Raw genomic sequence first — 22689 nt, forward strand, 5'->3', positions numbered from 1 at the left:
TGCCAAAACAATCAGTGAAAAAGCGAAATCAGACTTAATTCTGTGAAAAAACAAAGGCAGCCAATTTTTCCACCCAAATATATTTTGATAATGTTGAGCAAATAACTGGTTGATTTACCCTTTTTTTCTTCTCACTTGGTTCTCTTTTAGAACACTGGTGCAGACACTATAAAGTCATCCTGGGTATCATAGAAGGAGTAGCAAAAAGACTGCCCATTTACACTGTTCAAAGTATATTATATGCAAGCAAGTTCAGATGTGGGTTTTGCTCCAAATTTACTGGTGCTTAAAATGTACAAAATCAGGCTGTTAAAATGCAAAGACACCGATGGGCCATATGGAAGAGAGTTATCAAGAGTTCTCTAGTAAGACAGTCTGCCAGCCAGATTTTACTTGTTTAAACTGAGGACTGCACTCTGCCGTCAAAACTGTTGTTGAACCGTTGTGATAAATGGTAGTCGAAGACTTACGGAATACATTCAAGGTCAGATTTCATTGTTTGAATAGGATGGTAGAGAAAGAATTTTAAAAAGAGGGACTGCTTCTCCAAGCCCAGCTAATGATATGCCAAGCTAAGACAACAACATTTTAAAACAAAAGTGACATTCTCATTGATCAGAATACCTAGTGTACTATTGCAAGAAATTGCTGTTTAATTCCTGTGTTTTCAGGTCGTTGCAGCTACCACCCAAGGAATCCCGCAGAATATCCCTCCGCCTAGAGTCACGGCCCCCAGTGCGGAGGCTCTGCATGTGAGTTGGCTTGTCCCTCCGAAGCCAAATGGCGTCATTAAAGAGTACCAGCTCAGGCAGGTCGGGAAAGGTCTCATCTACACTGATACCACTGACAGGAGGCAGCATACGGTCACAGGTAAAAAAAAAAGAGGAAAACCTACCGGAAGAGTCTGTCACTGTGGTTAGGGGGGCAAAGCCTCCCAGGGGTGTGTGTTTGATATATGAGGTCACTTCGAGAGGACGTGTTCTCTTGACATATGGTCAGGTCCCACTTATCCATGCTAATAGAAGAGCCCACACTGGCAGCAATAAGCCACAACAGCAGATAACTTCAGAAATAATTTATATTTGGCTTTGATATGCATTATGTGTAGGGTTTTTGCATCAGTATTAAGGTGTTTTTTTTTTTTTCCCCCAGACTAACAGTAAGATGCATTTTCATTCCCCAAGGATATACTGGTAGTTAATGGGACTAGGAGAGCCAGGAATGTACTTGAAGGAAGGAGAAAAATCAACCAGAGGCTAACATTTATCTACTGTGTGGGTAATTCATACACAGAATAGTTAACAGTTGACTGGTTGTGGCAATTTGTTGTTATTATTAACATTAATAGTAATTGTATTGTTGCTTATTATAACATGTATTATAATTAGCTTTAATAATATAATAGTACAGTATTATAGTATAGTGTCAGAAATTACTAGCAGTGATTATAATAATAATTAACATGTTTTAGTCTGAATGTCAGTCCTCAATAAAAGCAATTTCTGATTTACCCAGTCTAGGTTAGCTTTGCTAATACACCATCACATCACCTTGTTTTATTTTCACCACAGACCTTTCATTGCCTGACAGTGTTTGCTTTTTATTTGCCTTTTTTGTCCTGCTCCTTTGGAAGTATTTCTGCCTACTTCAATCCCATACCTTGAGCACCCAGAACAATCCGTGACACAGCAGTAGGTGCTAAATAAATGTTTGAGAATAAGTGAATTTAATGTGTTGAATAATGTCCTAAGCCTTGGCATTTACTGTTTAATTTGATCCTCATCACAAACCTATTATTACCCCCATTGTACGGAATAGAATGCTTCAAGAGAATTAGTAACTTAGCTCATCATTTAGACTATTGAATCATCCCAGACTGCTGTGTAAATTTGTTTAGTTTCTGAGAACACAAGCAAGAGTTTACAAACTTTCACTCTTTCCCTATTGTCAGAACCTCCCAACTCCCCCCAACCCTTCCCACCCAGCACCAACCCCACCCACCCACACCCACCTCTGCTTCAGTCTTCCTGAGTGAATGAATGCCTGCCTTCCATTGGACCCTATACTTCAGTTCAGTTCAGTCGCTCAGTCATGTCCGACTCTTTACTTAGCAGGGTACATTGATACCAGGGATGATGAAACACACAGAAATGCAGGAAGGCCTGGAAAAGCAAGCCTGATTTTTACTTAGAGGAGATGCAGGCTGTGCTATACAGGTGGAGAAAATAAATTCATCGTGATTTACCCTCAACTGGACAATTCCCTGACACACAGCAAGCACTCACTGACAGATGTCCACTGTTTTCCAAAAGTGCCATAAGCCTACGGAAGGTGCTTAATAAAATATTTGCGGACTAGCACATTGCAATCCTGATCTGAAGATCCTGAGCTAAGCTGATGATAATGGGGATGGGAAAGCCCTCATCCATTTAGATGATCAAATTTGTTCCTTATTTCAGTATAAATGAAAATCATCACCAGTAGTTAAAATGATGTTATTTTCCATGATAAAAACTTACATGTATATGGTGATTTATAATTTTAAAGAACCACTGCATTTTGACTCCTGCGACTCTCATCACAGCCTTGTAAGTGAGGGATGTTTTAAACACATGACTGACCAGGGAATTTTTGCAGAAAATAATGCCTGTAGCGTTAGTACATCTCTGGTCAATAATGTGTTAATATCCACATTGGAAAGATGAAGGTGAAAACTGGCCAACTCGGGGTGCCCAAGGCATTTGCTGCTTCCATACATGAGGAAATCAAAATACCATTTCATTCAAAAAAACAAAAGACATGTAACCTGCTTGTTGTATTCTAGATAGTATAGTAAGTGCTCCAAAATCAGACTGCTGCTTTTGAGAAGCTCCCGGTACTAGTGACGAGTTAAGGACTAGCTTGTATAGAGCTGCTCCAACGGAACTGTGTACCAAATGGGGTAGAAGAAATCAAAAGAATGACTTAGAAAGGCCGTGGAATGTTAATTTACAGAATTTTGAAAGCAAAGTTAAGGTCCATGAAGACTTGGTAGTGATAAAAGTTTCACTATAAACTGGGATACAAGGGTGAAGAATTCTCTTCCTACAGAATCTGTCTACTCAATCAGCATAGGCTTCAAACTATTGCCAGCTGTAATGGTTTCCATTTTTAGAACCAACAGTTACATGCCAGCAGACCAAATTCAATTGTATTGTGCAAATCAACAGAATTGATAACCTCCTTAATTATAAAATAATTGCAAAGATTTTTGTTTAAATACTTTCACTCCACCAGTTCTTCTATTATCATTTGTTATGACCTTTTTCACATCAGAGAAGATTTCATATGCATAACTTAATGCCAAAGTTCTTCTTTTATTGGGATAAACATTTTAAAGTTTTTCCACCTAATTTTAGTTCTTTTAAGATTATAAAAGGGAAAAAAAATCTGTTAGAATTCATTTCATCTATCCCTCTGTATTATTTTAGACAGATTTAGAAGGTACTTCACTTGGACAATATAGTCCTAAACAGATTTCTTTGTTAAATGAGTAAATATACCTTTATTCAAAAAACCTTACTAAGTATACCCTCACATATGTTGTTCCTATGGCACAGGTGTGGTGCTTGGCATTAGAAAATCTGAAACCCGAGACCTGTGTAGTGTTCACACATTTTATCTGCCAGGGAAAATTCAGTTCCATGGTTAGTTGACTGATCTAATTCAGTAGGGAACTATCTTATGATGGGAATGACTGTTTTATTGAGTTTATGAAATGAACTAAAATAATCAAATTTATTTCACATTCAATCTCAAACATTTGATTGAAGAGCTGCCCGAACCCCCCCAGAGATAAAGATTTTGATTTTTCTCATCATTTCCAAAACCGCGGCATTCCCTGAGTCACAGTCAAACACTGATGAAGCTGTAGCTCTAGTCATCCAGGAGCCTGAGAATCTAGGTCCCTAGAAATGACAGAAGGGAAAGAGGGCACCTAGCACCAGCCCCATTGTCTCCATGCTTATTTTTAATTACCTCAAAGCTTTAGAAACATGATCCCGTAAATGCTTTGTGGGAATAGAGGCAAATGCACTCACCATGTGAAATCCATAAATTGCTTATAATCCTCTCAAGATGTTAAAAAAAAAAAAAAGCATTAAGTAATTGAAGACAGGAAGTCCTCAGTTAATTATTTAGAGGTGTTATCACTGCTCTAAGTAAACCAAGGCGCTTTCTGCTATCTCACTGAGCCCAGTACCATGGGGACCAAGGGTAGCAGCCATCATCTTCTCAGATTCGCTAATGCAAACAGTGCGTGGCAGCTTGTCAATAAAAGACCTTTTCATATCATTTATTACTAGACATGCCCACCATCCTGCTCAGAACAAATGGGACATCAGCAATGGCATTGTTTCACTTTGAGTTGCCACATTTGAAACGTGGACCTCCTAATGTGGGCATTGGGGTAGAGCAGAGGGGGGAAAGGATTAACAAAATGATTAGGGACACCGAGAACAAAATGAATTAATCATGTCCTCTTTAGCAGCAGACATGATAAGGGCTTATGTGTCTCTTAACTCTGGGGGAATGTTTTCCAAATAATTCATTGAAAGTTGCTCATCATTTCATTTCATTGAAAGGGAAGAGTTAGCAGCCTTAAGTTAACAAGGAAAGAATAATCTGTCTTCCTTTCTCATACTATTAAAAACTTGTAAAAACCTTCTGTGATAAAACAGCATAAATCCTACCAGGGCTAATCGTAGCAGAAAAGGTACTACTAATGTTCTGAAACAGATATAGTACATTATCACTTTTGAAACAAAGAAAACATAGTTTGACCATCCATATTCCAAAATGTGGACATTTTTTACATGTAGATTTTATATTTAGGTAACTCCATCATGTGCTCCCATAGTATCCTACACTTGACTCTCATGGTATGTATTATGCTTCATTGAATATCCTTTTACTTGTCTCTACTCCTCAACCAGGAGTTAAAGTTTTTTTTAAGAACAGAGGCAGCAGCTTCCTTTTGCCATTGTGTTACCTGTACTGTGACCTATCACAGTACCTAACAGACATTAAGTGTTTTGAAAATCCTTGTTGAATGAATAAATGTTGAGTAGTAAACTCTTGGGTTGGCCAAAAACTTCATTCCAGTTTTTCCATTACATCTTACAGAAAAATCCAAACAAAAATTTTGGGCAACCCAGTAGTATCTAAACTAGATTCCATATTGGTTGGATATAAAAATCGCAGTCAGACACAGCTAAAGCTCAGGATGGGTGACACAATCTGCAAAGCCCAATGCAAAATGAAAGTGTGGGGCTCCTTTGTTCAAAAATCATTAAGAATTTTAGGATGATGAAAACTGACCCACGCTCAGGATCCTTCTAAGCATGGTCTGAGGTTACTACATGGCTTTTGTGCCCTGGTCTCTGGCAGTTTGAATTTATTGGCAGTAAACTTCTTTTTTAATTATATTAGAGTATTATTGATTTACAAGGTTGTATTGCTTTCAAGTATACAGCAAACTGATTCATACACACACACACACACACGTATATATACATATATCCGTTCTTTTTTCAGATTCCTTTTCCTTATACATTATTACAAAGTATTCAGTAGAATTCTGTGTGCTATACAGTAGGTCCTTGTTGATTATCTATTTTATATATAGTAGTGGTCACTATAAACAAAGCTAGTGGAGGTGATGGAATTCCAGCTGAGCTATTTCAGATCCTAAAAGATAATGCTGTGAAAGTGCTGCACACAATATGCCAGCAAATTTGGAAAATTCAGCAGTGGCCAAAGGACTGGGTAAGGTCAGTTTTCATTGCAATCCTAAAGAAAGGCAGTGCCAAAGAATGTTCAAACTGTTGCACAATTGCATTCATCTCACACGCTAGCAAAGTAAAGCTCAAAATTCTCTAAGCTAGACTTCAACAGTACATGAACTGAGAATTTCCACATGTTTAAGTTGGATTTAGAAAAGGCAGAGGAACCAGAGATCAAATTGCCAACATCTGTCAGATCATAGAAAAAGCAAGAGAATTCCAGAAAAACATCTGCTTCACTGACTATACTGAAGCCTTTGACCATGGAACAATTGACTGATTCCAAATTGGGAAAGTAGTTCATCAAGGCTTTATATTGTCACCTTGCTTATTTAACTAATATGCAGAGTACATCATGAGAAATTCCAGGCTGAAAGAATCATAAACTGGAATCAAGATTACTGGGAGAAATATCAGTAACCTCATATATGCAGGGAGAAGGCATTGGCACCCCACTCCAGTATTCTTGCCTGGAAAATCCCATGGACAGAAGAGCCTGGTAGGCTGCAGTCCATGGGGTCGCACAGAGTCGAACACGACTGAGCGACTTCACTTTCACTTTTCACTTTCATGCATTGGAGAAGGAAATGGCAACCCACTCCAATGTTCTTGCCTGGAGAATCCCAGGGACGGAGGAGCCTGATGGGCTGCCATCTGTGGGGTCGCACAGAGTCGGATACGACTGAAGCAACTTAGCAGTAGCAGTAGCAGCATATATGCAGATGATACCACCCTTATGGCAGAAAGTGAAGAGAAACTAAAGAACCACTTGATGGAAGTGAAAGAGGAGAGTGTAAAAGCTGGCTTAAAACTCAACATTCAGAAAAACAAAGATCGTGGCATCCGGTCCCATCACTTCATGGCAAATAGATGGGGAAACAATGGAAACAGTGATAGACTATTTTCTTGGACTCCAAAATCACTGCAGATGGTGACTTCCACCATGAAATTAAAAGATGTTTGCTTCTTGGAAGGAAAGCCATGACCAACCTAGAAAGCATATTAAAAAGCAGACATATTACTCTGCCAACAAAGGTCCATCTAGTCAAAGCTATGGTTTTTCCAGTAGTCATGTTTGGATGTGAGAGTTGGACCATAAAGAAAACTGAGCACCGAAGAATTGATGCTTTTGAACTGTGGTGTTGGAGAAGACTCTTGAGAGTCCCTTGGACTGCAAGGAGGTCAATCCTAAAGGAAATCAATCCTGATTTTTTATTGGAAGGACTGATGCTGAAGCTGAAGCTCCAATACTTTGGCCACCTGATGGGAAAAACTGACTCATTGGAAAAGACCCTGATGCTGGGAAAGATTGAAGGCAGAAGGAAAAGGGGACTACAGAGGATGAGATGGATGGATGGCATCACTGACTCAGTGGACATTAGTTTGAGCAAACTCTAGTAGTTGTGATGGACAGGGAAGTGTGGCATTCTATAGTCCATAAGGTCACAAAGAGTTGTACACAACTGAGCAACTGAACTGAAATGATACAGTAGTGGGTATCTTTAACTGAAACAGGATGAAAACTGGGATGGCTATTGTGTCCTCAGAGCAGCTTCAGAAGCCTCTGATGTCATGTATGATACTCTGGGCTGTATTTCCCCCACTACCACCTGACCTCTGGCCACCAAGCATCAGACCTGTGAAAGTAGATGTGAGAATTCATTTTATTTTCATTTTTCAAATTCCAAGGAGCCTAAATTCTTGCAAAAAATGGCACATCAACCACTATTTCTTCTTCTCTTTTATCATTCTTACAGATATAATATTATAGCCAAAGCATTATATGCATCAGCTGTCTAGAAACCAGTATTTAAAGGAAAGAAAAATCCCTTGGAATCCCAGATATTCCAAGGTACTTTGACTGAGAAATCACTACTTCTGTTTCATTCCCAGCAGTTCTATCCAGTTTCCTTCTTCCCTGAAATGTATGTCTTTGTTGTGGATCATTTAAGCATCAGACTTTGCTGCTACCTGATGCCACACTTTGTTCTAGAGAAGATTCTGATTGAAAATGTAGAATAAAAGAGGCTTTGGTCTAATACAACACCAAACTCCAAGGCAGAAAAATATTTGTTAATACAGTGATACAAAAATCAAAAGCAAAGGTCTTTCCTTGGATTATCTTATTAATGTTTTTAATGTTAATACATTTGGAAAGAGAGCCTGCCAAATCAGTGACTCATTCAGGAAGTATCTTGTAATGAATCTGATCACTCTGATACTAGGGAGAGGAGCTTAATCTCTGGTATAGAATTACACATTAAATAGAGAATTAAGAATGCAGATAAGCTTTGTAGCAAGTAGTCAGAATGGAAAGTTCTAAGTTATTTCACTGGTATTTGCAAATGCAAGAGCACCCTAGTTTGGATGTTTTGATGTCTGGTTCATATGAGATACCAACTGAACTCATACGTCAAAGCCTCGATGCAAGAAATGGACAGTGCCAATGGCTGCTCTCAGAGAGGCAAGAAACTGACTTGACTAAGAGGGATGGACACTGCTGAGATCATGATGGATGATACTATCAGGGAAAGGGGCCCCTAGCTTGTAGCTCCTGAAATATTTCACAATCAAATTTTGTGACACAAACCATAATTTAAATGCACATTTGGTGTATCTAAAGTGATTCCATGATCCCTTGGGATACCAGTTTTCGAATATCTCAATTTTCACATGGACTCAGGTTAATCCAAAATTGAGCCTTGACATAGCTCTACTCATTACAGTGAATGCTGGATGTTCCTGGGAATCTCCACGAGCAGAAATGTTCTTGGGTGAGGGAGGGGGAAATCATTTAATGAGTTCCCAGGCAGGTGGAGGCAAAAAATAGCTCTTTTCAACAGTAAAACTAGATATGTGGTTCACATGGGCCAGGGCAAGCATCTAGTTTGGGTGAACTGGTGCCAGGGCAAGTAACTGCCCGCAGAGTGGGCAATACCTGGTAACCACCTAACAAAAGCTTTTTGAAGTAATTCAGGCCTCTCAGCACTTGAACTAATAACTAACCAAGTTGACTAAGGAAATTGTGAAATTACATATTCTCTAGGATTATTTGGTAATTCTTCAGAAGAATAACAGATGATACTTAGGACAACTGAATGACTATTTTGAGGTAGCACTAGCTATCTGAAACTGTAATGAACAAAAAGCTGTTTCGTGACTGCCTGGAGATTAAACATGAGAAACAAGCTGTTCTTTATAGAGTACATCCAATGTAACTTACAAACCTATGAGTTTTGTTTTCCAAATCATCTTTTTATGATCCATAGGCAGACTTTTTGCAGTCTCTTTTTAACATATATTTACTCTTGAAAGACATGTTACTTGAAAGTGTAATTGTAATGAGTTTGGTTATAGTATGCCTCTTTCCTTTAAAAGAGAACATGATTCCCTGTAGGGAAATTCAGGTAATTTGCAGCCACAGTAATCTCCACTCCACTGAAATGTTAAATACTTGGCTTTTCTCCATGCATTTGTCTTTCTCTGTTCTACAGCCGCTATTTCTTACTCTTTTAATTCAATGCTGAGCAGTTGAATGATGTTTTCTTTTCTCCTTCTACTCTTTGACTTTAGGATTAAGTTACAGTCAGAACGGTTCCTTGGAGACATCTCTTTATTTCCCTCTTCTCATCCTGATCAATTCATGAGTAGTTTTCAATTGGTGTGCCCTTTTCACTGCCTGTTGCTAATATTTCAAATATATCTCATTTTAAGGACTACCAATAGGGGCTTCCTTAAGGTGACAGCAAATTCCAGTTGAAATGTGTTGATTTTATTGAGTTTTACAGTCATATATATGAAAGGTCATCCAGTTCATGTAAATCATCTATGCCTCGTGGCAGTCCACACTTTACTTACAGACTCTTGGAACCAAGTCTATTAGTAAATCAATCCTCTAACAATAGGAAAAATATAAGACCTAAGAAATTGTTGTTCAGTCACTAAGTCATGTCTGACTGATGAGTCAGTAATGCTATCTAACCATCTCCTCCTCTGTTGTCCCCTTCTCCTTTTGCCTTCAGTATTTTGCAGCAGCAGGATCTTTTCCAGTGAGTCAGTTCTTCGTATCAGGTGGCCAAAGTGTTAGAACTTCAGCTTCAGCAACAATCCTTCCAATGAATATTCAGGGTTGATTTCCTTTAGGACTGACTGATTTGATCTTCTGGAAGTCCAAGGGACTCTCAAGAGTCTTGTTCAGCACCACAATTTGAAAGCATCAATTCTTCAGCACTCAGCCTTCTTTATGGTCTAATTCTCACCTTTGTACATGACTACTGGACCTAAGAATAGAATATACAAATGTTGGATGCATCTATTGTCTTCTTTCATATTAGCCTGTGGTTCAATTAAGCAGTCTATATTCCTGTGCCCACAGTTTACGTATATGGGAACTGAGGTCAATAAGCTGGCTTGTGGTAGTAGCTGATAGGTAGATAAGGATTAGACCCAAAGAGCCCAATTTCAGACTGCTAAGCTGAGTCTGCCTCTGTACATGAATTGTGCTCATATTCCAAATGAAAATATTCAAATACCTAGCCCCATGTGGATTTTTAATATTACCAGAAGTGTTACTAGGCCTTGAAGGATCTGTGTCATTTTACTTAGAAGCCTTATAGGACGGACCCAACTGCTCCTGGTCACATTTTTCAGCCCAAAAAGAAAAGAAAGAAAGTGAAGTCACTCAGTCGTGTCTGACTCTTTGCAACTGCATGGACTGTAGCCTACCAGGTTCCTCCATCCATGGGATTTTCCAGGCAAGAATACTTGAGTGGGTTGCCATTTCCTTCTCCAGGAGATCTTCCCAACCCAGCGATTGAACCTGGGTTTCCCGCATTTTGGGCAGACGCTTTACTGTCTGAGCCACCAGGGAAGTCCCAACTGCCCAGAATTGCATCCTGACCTCATCCTTTCTTATCTCTGTCATCAGAGGTGAGTTCCTTCATCTCTCTATGCTTTGGCTCCTGTTATCTAAGCAGAGAACAGCAGTTCGTCCAGGAGTAATTGTCTTACTCCCCAAGGGCTTTAATGGTGTTAATTAATGTCTAGGAAGTACATGGAAGAAGGACTGCAAGTAGTAAATATTAAGTAAACTTTAGTTTCAGATATGGAGAAGGCAATGGCACCCCACTCCAGTACTCTTGCCTGGAAAATCCCATGGACAGAGGGCCTGGTGGGCTGCAGTCCATGGGGTCGCTAAGAGTCAGAAATGACTGAGGGACTTCACTTTCACTTTTCACTTTCATGCATTGGAGAAGGCGATGGCAACCCACTCCAGTGTTCTTGCCTGGAGAATCCCAGGGACGGGGGAGCCTGGTGGGCTGCCGTCTCTGGGGTCGCACAGAGTCAGACACGACTGAAGTCACTTAGCAGCATAATATTATAGTAGTGTAATGTTTTCTGTATAGTAGAGTGTGTCTATTCATCTCAAACTCCTAATTTACTTAGCAGCGGTAGCAGTTTCAGATATACACATCTGAATGCAGAGTCCCAAAGAATAGCAAGGAGAGATACAAAAGACGTCCTAAGTAATCACTGCAAAGAAATAGGAGAAAACAATAGAATGGGAAAGACAAGAGAACTCTTTAAGAAAACTAGAGATACCAAGGGAATATTTCATGCAAAGATGGACACAATAAAGGACAGAAATGGTATGCACCTAACAGAAGCAGAAGATATGAAAAAGAAGTGGCAAGAATACTCAAAAGAACTATATAAAAAAGATCTTCATGACCCAGATAACCATGATGGCATGACCACTCACCTAAAGCGAGACATCCTGGAGTGCAAAGTCAAGTAGGCCTTAGGAAGCATGACTATGAGGAAAGCTAGTGGAGGTGATGGAATTCCAACTGAGCTATTTCAAATCCTAAAAGATGATGTTGTGAAAGTGCTGTACTCAATATGTCAGCAAATTTGGAAAACTCAGCAGTGGTCCCAGGACTGGAAAAGGTCAGTTTTCATTCTAATCCCAAAGAAAGACAATGCCAAAGAGTGTTCAAACTACCACACAGTCACACTCATTTCACATGCTAGCAAAATAATGCTCAAAATTCTCCAAGCTAGGCTTCAACAGTACCTGAACTGAGACCTTCCAGATATTCAAGCTGGATTGAGAAAAGGCAGAGGAACCAGAGATCTAATTGCCACCATCTGTTGGAGCACAGAAAAAGCAAGACAATTCCAGAAAAACTGCTTCATTGACTGCGCCAAAGCCTTTTACTGTGTAGATCACAACAAACTGTGGAAAGTTCTTAAAGAAATGGGAATAATGAGGCCACCATACCTGCCTCCTGTGACACCTGTATGCAGGTCAAGAAGCAGCATTTAGAACTGGACATAGAACGATGGCTCCAAATTGAGAAAGGAGTACATCAAGGCTGTATATTGTAACCTTGCTTATTTAACTTATATGCAGAGTACATCATGCAAAATGGTGGACTGGATGACACAAGCTGGAATCAAGATTGCCGGGAGAAATATCAATAACCTGAGATATGCGCATGACACCACCCTTATGGCAGAAAGTGAAGAGGAACTCAAAAGCCTCTTGATGAAAGTGAAAGAGGAGAGTGAAAAAGCTGGCTTAAAACTCATCATTCAAAAAACTAAGATCATAGCATTTGGTCCCATCACTTCATGGCAAATAGATGAGGAAACAATGGAAACAGTGACAGACTTTTTTTTTTTTTTTAATTTTTACCTCAGAAGTAAAAACTCCAGATATGTTGTTCTTTATTTCTGTCTTTTGGAAGTCAAACTTACTTGGCTTTTTTTTTTTAAACTTTACATAATTGTATTAGTTTTGCCAAATATCAAAATGAATCCGCCACAGGTATACATGTGTTCCCCTTTACTTAGGCTCCAGAATCACTGCAGACAGTGACTGCAGGCATGCAATTAAAAGACTCTCGCTCCTTGGAAGAAAAGCTATAACAAACTTAGACAGCAGTATCAAAAAGCAGAGACTTGACTTTGCCAGCGAAGATCTGTATTGTCAAAACTGCATTTTGCAGTATGGATGTAAGAGTTGGACTATAAAGAAAGCTGAGTACCAAAGATTTAATGCTTTTCAACTGTTGGAGATGACTCTTAAGAGTCCCTTGGACTTCAAGGAGATCAAACCAGTCATTCCTAAAGGAAATCAGTTCTGAATATTCATTGCAAGGACTGATGCTGATGCTGAAGCTCCAATACTTTGGCCACCTGATGTGAAGTACTGACTCATTGAAAAAGACTGATGCTGGGAAAGATTGAGGCAGAAGGAGAAGGGGACAACAGAGGATGAGATGGTTGAATGGCATCACTGACTTGATGGACATGAGTTTGTGCAAGCTCCAGAAGTTGGTGGTGAACAGGGAAGCCTGGCATGCTGCAGTCCATGGGGTCCCAAAGAGTTGGATGCGACTGAACGACTGAACTGTAGGGAACTGAAACTTTAATTGGTATGTTCTTTATGCGATCAAAGAAGCAACTTCCTTAGAGAATAACTGCATTTCTCAAAAGATACATTTAATTAATGTTTAGAATTCAGTGAAAAGAGGAGAAAAAAATGAAATAAAACATACCCAATTTTGTTTTTTAACTTTTGTATTAATTTGTGTTTTTTTTTTAATTTTATTTTATTTTTAAACTTTACATAACTGTATTAGATTTTCCAAATATCAAAATGAATCTGCCACAGGTATACATGTGTTCCCCATCCTGAACCCTCCTCCCTCCTCCCTCCCCATTCCATCCCTCTGGGTCGTCCCAGTGCACCAGCCCCAAGCATCCAGTATCGTGCATCGAACCTGGACTGGCATCTCATTTCATACATGATATTTTACATGTTTCAATGCCATTCTCCCAAATCTTCCCACCCTCTCCCTCTCCCACAGAGTCCATAAGAATGAAATCCTTCCATTGTATTTCACTTTAAGAACAACTGCAGTGGTTTCTACCCTTTTTATATCATTCAGATACTATTTAATCTTTAGAGGGGAGGCAGTCATTGAAAATTTTCAGTGTGTTTGATATAACTTATCTGGTGGAGACAGCACAGGACTTGGTGTTAAAATCATTGGTTTGTCCCTACTCCAACCCGACCATTTGTCCACTGTGTCCCTATTTGATTCTCTGAACCTGCTTTCCTACCTTTGAAGCAGGAACAATATTTATTGTTCTGGTGATATTAAAGGCGAAACCTCCTCACCTTTTCACCAGACTTTTTCGTGTTCTTGCTAATTCTCTCTCCCATAATCTGGTACCTCTTTCTAGCTCGTATAAAGGCAGATCACCTCATGCACATAATAATAGCTGCTTATGCTTGCTGTGTGTAACATAGAAGACTCTGACCCTGTGTGTACACATGTAACATTATTAGCAATAATAAGAGTAGTATCACTTATAACTCTATTTCTTGAAGGTTACCAAAAACAGTTCAACCAGGGTTCACAAATGGGCACTTAAAGGCTCATGAACCAAACAACAAAAATCACATGTAGACTTTAGATGTGGCTCACTCAAGGTTACCAAATGACATCAGTTCAGTTTAGTTCAGTCACTCAGTCGTGTCTGACTCTTTGTGACCCCATGGACTGCAGTATGCCAGGCTTCCCTGTCCATAACCAACTCCCAGAGTTTACACAAACTCATGTCCATTGAATCAGTGATGTCATCCAACCATCTCATCATCTGTCATCCCCATCTCCTCCTGCCTTCAATCTTTCCCAGCATCAGGTCTTTTCTAATGAGTCAGTTCTTTGATTCAGGTGGCCGAAGTATTGGAGTTTCAGTTTCAACATCAGTCCTTCCAATGAATATTCAGGCCTGATCTCCTTTAGGATGGACTGGTTGAATCTCCTTGCAGTCCAAGGGACTCTCAAGAGTCTTCTCCGACACCACAGTTCAAAAGCATCAATTCTTTGGCACTCAGCTTTCTTTATAGTCCAACTCTCACATCCATACGTGACTATTGGAGAAACCATAGTTTTGATTAAATGGACCTTTGTTGGCAAAGTAGTGTCTCTGCTTTTTAATATGCTGTCTAGGTTGGTCATAACTTCTTCCAAGGAGCAAGCATCTTTTTAATTTCATGGCTACAGACTCCATCTGCAGTGATTTTGCAGCCCCCCAAAAATAAAATCTGTCACTGTTTCCACTGTTTCCCCATAAATAGATGGGGAAACTTCTGTGTATTCTTGCCACCTCTTTTTCATATCTTCTGCTTCTGTTAGGTGCATATCATTTCTGTCCTTTATTGTGTCCATCTTTGCATGAAATGTTCCCTTGGTATCTAATTTTCTTGAAGAGATCTCTAGTCTTTCCCATTCTATTGTTTTCCTCTATTTCTTTCCTCCAAATGGCATTTCCAGGACACAGTTGCTTTTCATTTGAGCTGTCCTCCATTCTCAAGCTTTATGTGGTGGAAAAAGAACCATATAAAAATGAATGAAGGTTATGTTTCTAAGCCTAGCTTTCAGTGGCCTGAATGAGGTCACAGAATGCTGCTACCGTTGCTCAGAATTGAGTGTTGATATGTGTCCTGGCCTGGGCGAAGTCAGCTCTCAACCAAGCACAAGGCTTGATAGTGGCCAAAGACTGGTTTCTCCAAAGAAAATTCAAGTTTTGTTATCAAAAATGTGTGACTATACTCTGGACGTTAAATATTACAGGTGTAGAGTTGCATGACACAAGCTGCTGCTGCTGCTGCTGCTGCTAAGTCACTTCAGTCGTGTCCGACTCTACGCGACCCCATAGACTGGACTATACAGCCCACCAGGCTCCCCGGTCCCTGGGACTCCCCAGGCAAGAACACTGGAGTGCGTTGCCATTTCCTTCTCCAATACATGAAAGTGAAAAGTGAAAGTGAAGTCGCTCAGTCGTGTCCAACTCTTAGCAACCCCATGGACTGCAGCGCACCAGACTCCTCCATCCATGAGATTTTCCAGGCAAGGGTACTGGAGTCGGGTGCCATTGCCTTCTTCTATGACACAAGCTAGTGAATGTCAATTGAAATGAGTCTGAGTCTATGCTTGACCCACCTGGTCCTTTCACCTTGTCAGATGCCCTGCACTGCAGGGGCAGAAGCATCTCTGGGAGACAAACTGCCCATGAATAAGCCATCATCCCTGCCTCCTTCACTTCCAGCCTCATGCCTCCCACTCTAATCTTTCTTGTTCTTCAAACTTTGCTTCTTTTCTCCAGTTCCCTACTTCCACTCCTTTTGATTTGGAGATGTCTTTGAACTCTTCTGACTTATTTTTATAAGTTTTTCTTTTTGAAGTATAGTTGATTTACAGTGTTTCAGGTATACAGCAAAGTGATTCAGTTATATATGTGTATGTATGTGTGTGTGTGTGTGTGTGTGTATATTTCAGATTCTTTTCCATTATAGGTTATTACAAGATATTGAATATAGTTCCCTATGCTATATAGTAGTACCTTGTTGGTTATCATTTTCTGTATCAGTTCAGTTCAGTCGCTCAGTCACGTCCAACTCTTTGCAACCCCATGGACAGAAGCACACCAGGCTTCCCTGTCCATCACCTACTCCTGGAGCTTGCTCAAACTCATGTTCATTGAGTCAGTGATGCCATCCAACCATCTCATCCTCTGTCGTCTCCTTCTCCTCCTGCCTTCAATCTTTCCCAGCATCAGAGTCTTTCCCAGTGAGTCAGTCCTTTGCATCAGGTGGCCAAAGTATTGGAGTTTTAGCTTCAGCATCAGTCCTTCCAATGAACATTCAGGACTGATTTTCTTTAGGATGGACTGGTTTGATCTCCTTGCAGTCCTAGGGATTCTCAAGAGTCTTCGCCAACACCACAGTTCAAAAACATCAATTCTTCAGCACTCAGCTTTCTTTATATCCAACTCTCACATCCATACGTGACTACCAGAAAAACCATAGCTTTGACTAGATGGACCTTTGTTGGCAAATATATATATATACACACACACACACACACACACACACAGAAAAATATTTTCTGTATAATAGTATAGTATGATATTATAGTATATTATATATTATATGATATAGTGTATTATATGATATAGTATATTATATGATATATAGTATATTATATGTCATATCATATCATATGATATACAGAAAAAATATTTTCTGTATAGTAGTATAGTATAATACTATAGTATATGATATAGTATATGATATAATATAGTATATTATTTGATATATGATATATGATATGATAATATAGTATAGTATAGTATATGATGTAATATAATATATTACATTATACTATATATAGTATAATATAGTGTAATGTTTTCTGTATAGTAGAGTGTGTCTGGAGAAGGCAATGGCATCCCACTCCAGTACTCTTGCCTGGAAAATCCCATGGGCAGAGGAGCCTGGTAGGCTGCAGTCCATGGGGTCGCTAGGAGTCGGACACGACTGAGCAACTTCGCTTTCAGTTTTCAGTTCCATGCATTGGAGAAGGAAATGGCAACCCACTCCAGTGTTCTTGCCTGGAGAATCCCAGGGACAAGGGAGCCTGGTGGGCTGCTGTCTATGGGATTGCACAGAGTCGGACATGACTGAAGTGAATTAGCAGAGTGTGTCTATTCATCTCAAACTCCTAATTTATCTCTCCCCAACCCTTTTCCCCTTTGGTAACCATAAGTTTCTTTTCTATGTTTGTGACTCTATTTCTGTTTTATAAATAAGTTCACTTCCATCCTTTTTTTTTTAGATTTTGCATTCAAGTGATATCATATGTATGTCTTTCTCTCTCTGACTTCCCTCACTTAGTTTGATAATCTTTTGACTTTTTGACCAATGCTCTCTGCTTAATACTCAGTTCTGCATCCTGCCCATCACCCGTAATTCTAGTATTCCAGTGTCTCCAAGAGATGTCTATTCTTTCACTAACTCTGGCCCGATCCTCTACTAAACCACCCCACCCCTCTCGGTTTAAACACCTTGTGACAGACTCCATTGGCACGCCTTCCTCAGTCTATCAAAACTTCTTTAAAAGCTGATTGCTCTGCTGTTGTACCACCTGCATACATCTGTCTTCTAGTGTGAAGTGGATGACCCTCAACCCCCTTTAGAAAAATTTTGTAAGGAAAAAACAATTTCTATTTTTATATATGTAGATTTTCTTTTAGCTACAGTCCTCATTACAAATACCTTCAATCTTCTAATCAATCTTAGTACACCTCTGGGATGATGTTTTCTTTTTTTTCCTAAGACCCATCCTAAATTGTCCTTCAAAAGTCTGAAACCAAACCAAACAGAATACAAAATGTGGAACAGAACAAAGGTTTTTTTTTTTTTTTGTCAGACTATTCCAGAGAAAAATCAAGTATTGCTTCATTTTTGCTAGCCATACTTAAGCCTGACATTCAGAAAAAAAATCTAGAAAATATTTATTGTTCATAAATTATATTAATTTTGTTTTTATTTTAATAGTATCATGCAAGTAGAAAAGAATCTCCTACTCAATGAAACTGATGCTGTGAGCAAGAGTCCCCATGGAATTAAGAGGAAGGGCCTGTGTGGTCACATCACACTTGTGATGGTACATGGGCATATCATAGCATCACAACCATGCTATCCTTATTGGATGCTTTTATGCCCTGGTCTTCCTTAAACAATTTTTGAAACACGTTGAATACATGGGGAGAAATGATTTTAAAAACATCCAAAGATACCATCCTTACTCTCAAAGGGCTTACCTTCTAAGTGAGAAAGTAAGATATTCAGATACAATGGTGTTATAAGGGTCAAGACCCCATTTTTCAGTAATGGGAGTAAAGAAGGCAACTTTGTCAGACTAAATCAGTCACCGCCATCCCTGACCTTCATTCTTAAATGTTTCTCTTGAGCTCTATATTTTATAATCTTGAGCATTTTCCTATAAGCTTTTATCAAACCCACAAGGCTTGAAAATGGCCTAGATCTTTCATCATATTCCTCATCTGTAAATCAGGTAAATATCAGAAGTATGTAAATCCTCCATAGCAGCCAAGTAGAAGATTATAATCAAATAAGTATCCACATCTTATCATTAAATTGATAAGGAAACACTAAGTGTTTTGAAGCTGAATCCCAGAGCAGCTCCCGCTACAGAACATTATGGCTTTAGCAGAGAAGCCAGACTACTGCTCCAATTCTAAGTGAACTAGTTAACTAATTTTTTCCTTCACTTAACGAGCACCTACTTTGTGCCTGTCACTATTCAAAGGACACAGTTGTGGGCAAAACCAAGTCCTTGTTCTTTTTGAGGTTATGTCACAGAGGTGGAGACAAGCAATAAATAAATAAACATGTAATAAAACATCAGATAGTGTGGAAGGCTATGAAAAAAGAAAGTAATTTGAGAGGATAAAAAGTACTGGTTGTTGTGTGTAGATAAACTGACCAAAATCTTTTAAAATATAGCATTTGCATAGATATACGTAAACTGACAGCTGCTGCTGCTGCTGCTAAGTCGCTTCAGTCGTGTCCAACTCTGTGCAACCCCATAGATGGCAGCTCACCAGGCTCCCCCGGCCCTGGGATAAATGTCTGGAAGAAGAGTCCGCTCACCAAAAGAACAGGATACATGAAAACATAGTTCAAAATTCATGAAAAAATAAGTATAGAAATTTATTGGATCCCTGTTGTAACTTAGCCCAATTATTTGACATAGATATTGTCCTGTTCTTTTATCAGAAAATATTTTTAAAGCTTTGGCTTTGTTTTACTTTTCCCAAGAGTCAAGGAAATGAATGTTAGCCTCGATGTATTCTTGTTGAATGCTGCTGTCTTAAAGTTGCTTCTGCTAAAATAAAGTACTACTCTAAGTACTTCTCAAGAGCCTTAGAGACCAGATGCAGTGATTCCTTATTTTACAGATCAGTAGATCAAAGCAGAATGAAGCTAAGTAACTTCTGAAAGGTCACTGGCCATGCAGTGATGAAATCTAACAATATATAACTTTATTTTGTATTGGGTTATAGCGGATTAACAATGTTGTGACAGTTTCAGGTGGACAGGGAAGGGATTCAGCCATCCATATGCATATATCCTTTCTCCCCCAAACTCCCCCTCCCATTCAGGCTGCCACATAACATTGAACAGGGGTCCCTGTGCTATGCAGGAGGAACTTGTTGGTGATCCATTTTAAATATAGCAATGTGTACAGACAGAGAAGGAGAAATATCAAAATGACATTCCTTATATATGGAACCTAAAATTAAGTGATACGAATGAACTTACAAAGAGAAACAGACTTAGGAAATAAACTTATGGTTATTGGGGGCATGGAGGGAGCACAGTGGGGAGAAAGGATACTTAGGCAGTTTGGAATGGATATGGAACAATATATAACTGTTATCTGTGGATTGCCAACAGATATCAGTATATCTGTTGTTGGTGGATTGCTGTTCCTTCTTTTCCTGAGAATTTATTGAGCAATTACTGTGCTACATTATACATCTTATTATAAAAGAAATAGTAAACACTGTTCCCTCTTCATAATATGTCTAATCTATGTGTAAACACAAAAACAACATACCTTGCAAAAAACTACAGAATTGTGAGATGGTACAGTAGGAGCATATATGGTAAAGAAATGCAAAGTTAAAAGTTAAAAGTTAAAAGCTGAATATGGCTTGAGGCTAAAAATGTTGACTCTAACCTTTTTATTTTTTTTCTCCCTGCCCCTGTTCATATAAGAAGCAATTGCAGAAACTGGGATGGTTAGCCTGGAGAAGAGAAAACTCAGGGGGGATTTGATAACTGTCTGCAAATATTTGAAGAACTGTCATGTGGAAAAGAAATTAGATTTGCTCTCTGTGTCCCTAGTGGGTGGAAGTATTAGAAAGAATTCAACACAATATAAAGAAGGACTTTCACACCAAAGAGAATCTAGAGCTCTCTAGAGATGGAATAGGCTGTTTGGGAGATGGAGCACCTTGATCCTCTAGGCATGGGAGTCTCTTCAATGATACCTGGTACAGGGGAATTAATGGAAAGATGGATGGATGGATGGATGGATGACAAGAATTTTCAGATCTCTTTGAAGGCTTGGAATTTGTTGTTTTTATCAGTTGAGAAATGAAATGTCTTTTAATACTGAGCTGCTTATGAAGTTCCTTTCCCCCTTGGAGTGTTTTCTGCCCTTAAAAATTTTGGATATCATACCTGCAACTCTGCATGTGACTGCTAGTGTTTACCTGATAATAAATAATCCTCTCAAGAGGTACTTGATTTCTTGTTTGCTCTTTCTAGGTCTCCAGCCATACACCAACTACAGCTTCACACTTAGAGCTTGTACATCTGCTGGATGCACTTCAAGTGAGCCTTTTCTAGGTCAGACTCTGCAGGCAGCCCCTCAAGGTAATTAAAAAATACCCATGGTTGGGAAAAAGAAGTTTTCATATGATATTTTGACATGAACTCTATAAACTTTATCATAACAAACAAGGAAGAAGAAATAAAGTATATGGATCCAAAATAATATTCTAGCTTCCTGTTTTTCAAGTTTAGTTAAATTACAAGTCTCCCAAGGCAGTTTGCTTTCAATTCCTTAGATGTGGTTTTCCTTGGAAGAAAAAAGATACTATGTACTTGGATATGAAATTCCTCCAAAAATCAAAGATTAAATATTCCCAGGGCAGCTAAAATATAACAAGCACCACACTCCATGTTGAAGCTGATAAAAATATTCACTGCCCACAAGAATTTGCAATCAAGTAGAAGTGATAAGGTAAGTAACCAAATTGACATGAAGAGAGAGAATCTTAGAACGTGATGTTAAATGAGAATGAATGAACAGAATGCTCAAGGTTAATCTTGGAAGGGAGAGATTACAACCCATCAGGGACTTGAAGAAAGATCTTAGAGGGTGGATGCCTTCTGAGATGGACCACAAGGATCAAGGGATTTGACAAGTGAACAGATGGAGGAAATATACTATCAAACACAGCTTGAGGGATTGGGAAGTGGGACCATCACCTTAGAAATCAAATTGGCAATGTCTGTTAAATGTACAATGTTGATTCCCCATGACAGAACAGCTTCAATTTCATTATCTAATGCCAGAAAATAACACTTTCACAACTGCACAAGGAGACATGTACCAGGATGTCTACTGAAGCCTTTATTGTTGTGGAATGCCAAGATATTGGAAGCAATCTAAATGTCTTTGAGTCAGGGAATTGCTAAATTTATTCAGATATATTCACGTTATGGAATTCCATCAATTTAAAGAAACAAGGTGATCTGTACATATAATGTAGAGTTATAGAACTGTGTTAATATATGGCATCTTTATGTCTAAAGCTACACATAGAAAATTATATTCATTTCTATAGATAAATGCATAGGAAATATTCTGGAAGCATGCATATCTACCTGATAACAATGGTCTGTGGGTTAAGAACTGGGACAGATAGTATCATTTACTTTTAGAAGAAAAATATGCTCAGAAACTTTGGCTAGTGATCAACTAATTATTTTGTTAATCTTTATTATCTGCTGTTTTCCATGTGGGGAAACAATAGGCATAAATAAGCTTCTGAACAGAAATGTAATATTAATGCTCATCAAAGAGTCCTGAACTACTTGTCCATTACTCTTCTAATGAAGGGGTTGTTGTACCTCAGAATATTAGACCTGAACTTCCTACCAGTAAATGGGGAATAAAATGGAAAATTCCACATATGGGGCATATGGCTCCTCACCAGGAATTCACTAATGATGTTTTCTATATAAAGAATGTTTCATGTCAAAAAGCTTAGTGTTCCTTTGAAAGGAAGAAACCAGCAGTGGATTTTTTGGAAAGGTAAACTATCAAATGGATACTTTGATGATAATGGATAATTTCTAAAGGATCTATCAATCAGTTTTGGCTGAAACTCAAGCCTGATAGAA

At 38.9% G+C, this 22689-nt stretch overlaps 1 protein-coding gene across 1 annotated transcript in view; it reads left to right on the top strand.

The window, feature by feature from the left end:
* The window catches only part of USH2A (usherin), a 940802-nt gene that overhangs the window by 742363 nt on the left and 175750 nt on the right, over positions 1 to 22689 (top strand). Inside the window, exons 57-58 of the mRNA XM_044943197.2 lie at positions 672 to 870; positions 21046 to 21153. Of these exons, the coding sequence (XP_044799132.2) occupies positions 672 to 870; positions 21046 to 21153 (307 nt within the window). The remainder of the gene's footprint in view (positions 1 to 671; positions 871 to 21045; positions 21154 to 22689) is intronic.

The sequence above is a fragment of the Bubalus bubalis genome, chromosome 5 (genome assembly GCF_019923935.1).
Source record: "Bubalus bubalis isolate 160015118507 breed Murrah chromosome 5, NDDB_SH_1, whole genome shotgun sequence".
Classification (NCBI taxonomy): Eukaryota; Metazoa; Chordata; class Mammalia; order Artiodactyla; family Bovidae; genus Bubalus; species Bubalus bubalis.